Source organism: Xenopus laevis, chromosome 5S, assembly GCF_017654675.1.
Source record: "Xenopus laevis strain J_2021 chromosome 5S, Xenopus_laevis_v10.1, whole genome shotgun sequence".
Taxonomy (NCBI): Eukaryota; Metazoa; Chordata; class Amphibia; order Anura; family Pipidae; genus Xenopus; species Xenopus laevis.
This window is the reverse complement of record NC_054380.1, coordinates 109936555-109945272: the sequence shown is the minus strand read 5'-3', so window position 1 is coordinate 109945272 and position 8718 is coordinate 109936555. Positions and strand designations below refer to the sequence as shown.

General features: G+C 36.8%; 1 protein-coding gene across 1 annotated transcript; it reads right to left on the bottom strand.

Annotated features, from left to right (window-relative positions):
* Positions 1-211: 211 nt before the first annotated feature.
* MGC116491 (uncharacterized protein) lies at positions 212-6987 on the bottom strand. Its single transcript, NM_001096155.1, is given in 5 exon segments — positions 212-957; positions 1963-2152; positions 2293-2429; positions 3651-3740; positions 6696-6987. Coding segments are annotated over 5 exon segments (609 nt in total). The 5' UTR covers positions 6870-6987; the 3' UTR covers positions 212-939.
* Positions 6988-8718: the final 1731 nt, after the last annotated feature.

The following is an 8718-nucleotide window of genomic DNA, read 5'->3' as shown; positions in this document are numbered from 1 at the left end:
TCGGATAAGTGAATAGAATAAGAGACGAGTCTGCATACTTACTAGAGCGCATGCAGGAGTGTTCAACTTATGATGTCCTAAAATGCGTTCCGTAGGGCAAAACTTGTCTGCATTGTAACGTCAATCCTGACTGGGTAATAGTCCTGGATAATAAATATAAATGAGGATATGCGTTTTTGCTCAGGGTCACACAGTGAATACACCGGACATAGAAAAAAACATTTCTTTATTGATCATATATTATTTGCATACATAAATAATGTTACTTTTGGGCATTGTTTTTAAAAAAACACATTTAAATGTTAATATGTATTTTTCAGGAAAATATTCAACTTGCAGGGGTGAGTATAGCACTGAATCCATGGGGCTGACATTATAATTGCAATTTTGACATTCTTTCTATGTTTTCAGAGCAAATTCTGGTAAACTACAATGGTTTTTCCATCCTCCAGCCATTGCTGCCTATGCTGGTGATCCTTGGGAAGTATAAAAGTGAAGCAATAAATATTATCAGTTCTGATAGCAGCATTGCAGGGCACACCCCCTCTCACCTACTTTACGAGACTTACTAGGATGCAAGAATACAAGCGGATAAATCTGATAAAGCACATCCTGAATGCATGCCCTAATATAGTGTAAATACCTGAACTGGACAACATGCTGGAGTTAAATGGAACCCGATTGTTCATGTTCACTTGGAAAAAAAGGAAAATTATATAGTGCACCAACAAGGTGGCATTATCTGCAGTGCTGCAAATATTGTTTAGCAGTTATATAGTCTGTCTACATGGCTGAAGATTAAGTCAGAGCTGAATGTTAGTCCTTCATCCTTAATCTTCCCGCTATAGTGTTCATCGGAGGAACTGGATTCCTGCACAGAAATCTTCTCCATGCTCGATGAAGAGACTGCTGTCGGATTTACTGAGGACTGGAGTAGAGTTAAACAGGACCGTCACCCTGCATAGAAAGGAGACCATCATTTGCTTAAATGCAACAAGAAACAATTAAACAAACACTGAAGCCGAGTTTACGAATTAAAAAGACTTATTTACTAAGATGGGGCAAAGGGAAACATCTGATGCAAAATGTCTATAATGCATCTAGCCCCCTTGGGTACAGCACCTATCACTGTTAATAATAATAATGCTATTAAAAGGAAAACTATACCCCCCAAAATTAATACTTAAAGGGCATGTAAAGGCAAAAAAATAAAAATCCAATTTTTTACTTTATTTAATGAACTGTCATCATATCTCTTCATCCCCCTAAGCATATCGCTGGATACTTGTGGCTAAAACTGGAAGTAGAGCTGCTGGGGGGCACCAGACTTATTTGCGATACTAAACAGCAGCTCTGTCTGTCCATGTGCTGATTGCCAAGGGAAGGGGGTGAACTGAGCCTTGATGCCTAGGCCTGCATCTTAATACAAAATTCTTATTCCCTGGACACTTAGGGGCGGATTTTTCAAAGGTCGAAAATAAAAATTCCAATTAAAAAAATTCAAATTTTGAGCTAATCTTTGTGTACTTCGACTAGGGAATAGTCCAAATTCGATTAGAATTTGAAACAAAAATTTGAATATCACGTACTGTCTCTTTAAAAGTTCAACTTTGACCATTCACCATCTAAAACAAGCCGAATTGCTGTTTTAGCCTATGGGGGACCTCCTAGAACCCATTCGGAGTCAATTGGTGGACTTTGAAAAATCGAAGGGTTTTTTTTTTTTTTGGAAAAACTTCAAATCGAATTCGATCAATTGCGCTGTTACTTCGATTCATACGATTCGAATTCGAACGAAAATGGCCTATTCAGCCGGAAAAAAAAAACTTTGATTTTTTTTAATCAGTTTCGGTTGGTCTTTTTTCATTCGAATTTCGACGTTTTTTGAATTCGAATTTCGACCCTTGATAAATCTGCCCCATACAGTATGACGTTTTGAAATGAGGTGAAAAAGTAACTTACCCCACAACATCCACAACATTTGCAGTCCCCACAGATTGTTCCTATGAGTCCATTGATTGCTTGAATGGCGCAGAGTACGGCCTGAACACCGCTCATTATGAGGAGCAAGCAGAAGAGAGTCAAGTTCCATGGTACAATATCACCAGGCCCTGCACATAATTTCCACATATCTGTGTTTCCCAAGTAGTTTCTTTACAAGGACAAATAAAGAACATCATTAATGTTTCCCCAAGCAATATACAGTATGCCATATTTCACACACACTCATGTTTAAGAGTCTGGAGTTAGAAACACGACGTTAAGAAGAAATGTGTAAGAAAAAGAACGTACCCATCATGGAATGGATAGCTATAATTTCCATTGCCAACATCACATTTTGGTCCCTTATGAATGGCAACTGCCGATATAATAAAGCTGTAACCAGCTCCAACGAAGCCAATGGCAGCAAATATTATAGAAGTGAACATCTGTCCAAACAAAGAAAAAACATTTAAAATTTAAGGTAACGTCATATGGATTAAGGAAAGGTGATTAATAGTGATGGGCGAATTTATTTGCCAGGCGTGAATTTGAGTTAAATTCACGCATCTCGCCGCAGGCAAATAAATTTACGAATTTGCCGTGAAAATTTGCCAGGGTCAAAATCGCAGTTTCATGAATTTTTAGCCAGTTTCGCGATTTACTCTGGAAATTCTCGAAATTCGTGACGAATCGAAACTGACAAATTTGCCCATCACTAACAGACTTCAGCAGCCCAATGCCCAAAGACAGACTTCATTATTAAAATATTATCAAAATATAATGTGTAGTTGCATGTAATGAGGCATCTTGCCGGGACCTCCAGTAATAGAGACATATGGGGCAAATTCACTAAGATTTGTAGTTGCGCCAGGCGTAACTTCGCCACACTTCGCCAGGCGTAGTTTCGCCAGCGCTTCGCAAATTCACTAAAATCCGAAGTTGCGCTCAGGGGTAGCGTAAGGTTGCGAAGTTGCGCTAGCGTTGCTTTGCTAAGTAAAGCGAAGTTACGCTAGCGAAGGCTAATTTGCATACGGCGCCAAATTCAAATTTCAATGGAGGAATACGTATCAGCACTACAAATGGCGAGAAAAGCTTCAAAACATCAAATAAAATTTTTATTTTGCCCTACACATGTGCCCACTGTATAGTTAAGTTGCCATGAGTCAGGAAATGTAGGGGGGAAGGAAGGGAGCCCCAAAAATTTTTTCGATCTTTTTCAGCCTATCACCCATAATGTAGAAAACACGCCAGCGTTTTTTGGGACTTAGAAAAAATATTGACTTTTTTTGAAGCAATCCCTATCTACTCTATTGCGCTTCGCCTGGTCTGAGGTGGCGAAGGAAGTCTAGCGTAAAAGGTAGCGTTCAGTACACTGCGCGCGTTAGTGAATTTGCATAGTTAAGTTGCTAGCGAAACTTCGCCAGGCGTAAGGGTGCGAAGTAACACTAGCGAAACTACGCCAGCGTTCGTTAGTGAATTTGCGCAGTAACGAAAATGCCAAACACTAGCGTTCGGCGCTTCAGCGCTTAGTGAATTTGCCCCATAGACTATAATTAATACTGTTTATTAATACATTCGTGGTAAAAGTCAAAATATAGCCGGCTCTAGTGGCATTTCTCATGGCAGTCCCAAAACCCAATATATTTATATATATAAATGTTACTTACAGCAAATCTTTTTCCGCAGCTCTCATTGCCACAACACCCACAGCAGTCATTGTTCTTTAGACCCAGAAACACCAATGCTGGAAAAATCATCTATTAAAAAAAAAATTTAAATAGTTCAACAAACACCTATTTTGAATAAGACGATTTCTACTATTTTCTATTTTAGGTTGTTGTTAGTATCATAATCCATTTTCTTGAAACATGCTAGAAAGGACACAGATGAATACATCACAAGACAGGTATGGGATCCGTTATCCGGAAACACAATATCCAGAAAGCTCAGAATTACGGAAAGGCAGTCTCCCATAGACTCCATTATAATAAAATAATCCATTTTTAAAAAAAAAAAAAAAAATATTTTCTTTTTCTCTGTAATAATAAACCAGTAGCTTGTACATGATCCAAACTATGATATAATTAAACCTTATTGGAGGCAAAACCAGCCTATTTAATGTTTACATTACTTTTTAGTAGACTTAAGGTATGAAGATCGAGATTACAGAAAGGTCCGTTATCCAGAAAACCCCAGATCCAGAGCATTCTAGGATTGCTATGCCCCAATAGAGTTAATTCCTTACATTTCTAATAGTTTTCTTATATCATTTGTTGTTGGGTATAAGCCCCTGTAACAGTTCTGGTATAAATACCACAGTTATAGTTCAAGGGTGTAATACCACTTCCTGTCACACTGCTATATAGTGTTGTGTAGGGAGTGGCCTCTTCCTCTTTGGCTCCTGGTGTCTGTGCTGCTAGGTGTTTCCCATTGAGCCTGTGATCATCCAAGCCCCTGTAAAGCAATTCGCCCCAAAGGGACCTGTGATTAAGTCAGGGACCAGGAAATAGACTCTCCAGGAGAGTGAGATAGTCAGCGTTATATAGCATGAGCAGCTGTGTGCTCCATCAACGATAGTAGCAGGGAGTAGCTTCCCAAAGGCTTCTTATTTGCCTTTAGTGCAGGGACTCAGTGGATAGAGTGTTAGGCTTTAGATTTCATCTCCCTGACTACTCCTCTGGTGATCCCGATCCCCACAGAGGTATATCTGTTAGTGATGGGCGAATTTATTCGCCAGGTGCAAATTTGCTGACGAAAATTCGCCGGCGCTAAAAAAAAAATGGACGCCGGCGTCCGTTTTTTGGACGCCAGCGAATGTGCACCAGCGTCCAAAAAAAACGGATGCCGGTGTCCGTTTTTTGGACGCCGGCTCATTTTCCACCATTTTGCGAATTTCGCAGGAAATTCCCAAATTCTTCGGCGAAGCGAAACAGCGCAAATCAGCGCAGCGTCCAATCAATCTGTTTTTACATACAGTAGCCTGTGTTGTGTAGTTCTACTACACCTTAAAGTGATAGCTTCCACTTGCGAAGGCCCTGACCCTGTTGTGTTAGTCGCATGTAGCCAATGCTCTATCATACTAATGGATATTGGTCTAAATACAGCCAAATAGGTGCTACATTTGTACCACTTTTTGATCAAAACTTTTTTTCATGCGGTTTTAAGAAATTATAGCCTTAAAAGTGAATGAATTTGATTAGACACTTGTTCATTAAGCAGACTGGTAAATATAATTTGGCCAATGAAGTAATAGAGATCCATTATAAACCTTTTGCATCCTGATAAGTAGGACCCGTCCAGTAAATGAAAAACTGTTTGTAACATAATTGTGACTGACTGATTTTAAACCATTCAGTCCTGTTATCCAGAATGCTGGGGCTTTCCGGATAACTGATCTTTCCATAATTTGGATCTTCATACCTTAAGGCTACTAGAAAATCGTGTAACTATTAAATAACCAGTCTATTGGGGTTCTGCTTCCAATAAGGATTCATTTTATCTTAGTTTGGATTAGGTACAAGTTATTTTTTTTTATAATTATTACATTTTTCAAAATTTTGATTATTTCGATAAAATTGAGTCTATGGAAGACACCTTTCGGTAATTTGGTATTGTCCTTGTGTTGTGGGTTATTCTCAGATCCTATACCTGTACGCAGAGAATAACCCACAACACAAGGACAACATACAATCTTTTTGATGATGGTATTATTTACACAATTATTACTAATACATAAATCATTATTACATTTTTTTTTTTTTTTAGAATAAACTATAAACAAATCTGTCAATGATAGTGAGAAGGTGTTGTCCTATTTATTCTGCCATTTTATATCAGCTAAACCTACCATGTATATATAAATATATAGATATATATATATACACAGACACATATATATAATATACATATAAGTTGCAAGGGATGACATACCTAATAATATCAGTATTATTATGTTTTGGTCAAGGGTTACAATCAAACAGAGATTCTTCAATGGCATTGTCTAATCTATTTTATTTAACATTTGTGTATTAATTGTTAGATTTCTGCATCATATATATACATATTATATATATATATATATATAATACAGGTATGGGACCCGTTATCTGGAAACCCATTATCCAGAAAGTTCCAAATTATGGAAAGGCTTTCTCCCATAGACTCCATTATAATCAAATAGTGCAAATGTTTACAAATGATTTCCTTTTTCTCAGTAATAATAAAACAGTACTTTGTACTTGAACCCAGCTAAGCTATAATTAATCCTTATTGGAAGCAAAACCAGCCTATTGGGTTTATTTCATGTTTAAATTATTTTCTAGTAGACTTAAGGTATGAAAATCCAAATTACAGAAAGATCCATTATCTGGAAAACCCCAGGTCCCAAGGATTCTGGATAACAGGTCCCATGCCTGTATATATATATATATATATATATATATATACATCTTGATAAAGATCCCCCTGGGGATCGAAACGTCGATGAAATAAAATAAATCACTTGAAGAAAAATCCTGGTGTGCGTCAGCATATTTGAGTGGATATACAATTTTTCTGTTCAGCACCCAGGTATTTGTACTTGCAGTGTGTGCCCAAGCCTTTGTATATGTATATATATATATATATTCAGTATACTTGACTACCACTGTAAAATAATAACCTCCCTGGCTATTCAGTATAACATAGGACATTGTGTAGAATTGAGTACTCACCAGAACTCCAGAACCCAATATTCCTCCAAAGTACCAGACTTCATTCGTGATATGGTCATTATTATCAGCAACTTTTCCTCCAGGGAAAAATAATAATATATTAGCCAATATACACAGAATGGCTAGTGGTATAAGACTAATGCCCAAGCACTTTGCACAGCCGCCAGAACACATCTTTCAGGGTAAAAAATGAAACTGTATAAAACAAAAATAAAATAAAAAATAAACGCCTCTTAGCTGAGAAGAATCCCAACAAAGTAATCCACAGCGAATGTTGTAACGGACGTATGATTTCCACTTTATATACCTGTGGCTAATAGATCCCCATAAATGAGATTACGTAAAGGAAATTTCGCATTTTTCCATGACAACTAATAACCCCTGTTAATATTCTACTTTAACAGACAGGTCACTGTCATTGATCTGCCTTTCCCAGGTGCAGCTCTGGTAATTCCTCCTATGTCCTTAATGTTATCATTCATTTCTTTAAAAAAACAACAACCCAATATCCCTAGAAATAATTAACTTGTCTTCTGTTACTGGTTGGAACTGTACATTTTTCTTTATATACATCACCAAATGAGTAATCTACTAAACATTAGCAACCTGATTTTGTTTTAAGAACGAACCAGGAAACTAATATGATTGGGTTGTTCACCTTCAGTTTTCATTTCAGTTGGTTTCAGATAGTTTATCAGAAATAAAGACTTTTTTCAATTACTTTCTATTTTCTATTTGTGACCGTTTTCCTAATATCGAAGTGTAAATTTACATTTTTCACCTTCCAAAACAGCTCTGGGAGGGAGGGAGGGTCGCCGACTCTTTAACTAATCTAAATTGATACATTTAGTTGATACATTTGTTATCTTTGTCCCTGCTGAGCAGAATCCCTGAGTTTCATTAAAGGCAGCTGTTAGAATTGATACAATAGTTGTTTATATTCCACAGATGCTCCTGAGAAATGTGTCAACTAATTGTATCAACTAATTGTAGCAAATTGTAACAGTTCAGAATCTGCTTCTGGATCACTGAGCTGCCAGACTCAAACACCACAGACACAAACATTAAACTTGAAATTTTATGAAAACGATAAACAATAAAAGATGGAAAGCAAATGAAAAAAGTATTTGTTTATGGTGAACTGAATCTGAAAACAACTGAACTGAAAAAAGTGTTTGAAAGGTAAACAACCCCTTTAACTTGCAAGGATGTTAGCGTCCAGCGTTGCCCCTGAACTCTAACACCTCACAGCACAAAATGGTATTAATCCAAAATATTCATACAAATTGATCAAATCAATAAATGCTTTGATAAATTGACTTTTCTAGCACAGTCATGGCAGTCTGGAGAGTCAGGAAATTAATAAATCTTAATATATCTAACTCTTTTCTACCTTTACATCTTACACCCTGCTTTCCCCTTTTCCCCAATACTTTAAAGGGGTGATTCACCTTTAAGTTAACTTTTGGTATATTACAGAAAGCAACTTTTCAATTGGCCAACATTTTTTCTTTTCTTTTTTAATAGCTTTTAAAACACTTTTTCCAATTCAGTTGTTTTTAGATTGTTCCCCAGAAATTAAGACTTTTTCCAATTACTTTCCATTATTTATTTTTTACTGTTTTTCCAAGATTTAAGTTTAAAGTTGAATGTTCCTGTCTCTGGTGTTTGAGTCAGCTCAGTAATTCAGGCACACACTCTAAACTGTTACAATTTTGCAACATTGAGTTGATACATTTCTCAGCAGTATCTCTGGAGTAATAGCAACTATTGTATCAATTCTAACAACTGACTAATGAAACCCAGAGATTCTGCTCAGCAGGGACAAAGATAAGAAATGTATCAACTAAATGTATCCATTTAGAACAGTTTACAGGGTCGGCGACCCCCCGGGCTGCTTCAGAAGGTGAAAAAAGACACTTTACACTTCAATATTAGAAAAACGGTCACACATAGAAAATAGAAAGTAATTAGAAAAAGTCATTATTTCTGGTGATCTATCTGAAACCAACTAGGGGGCAAA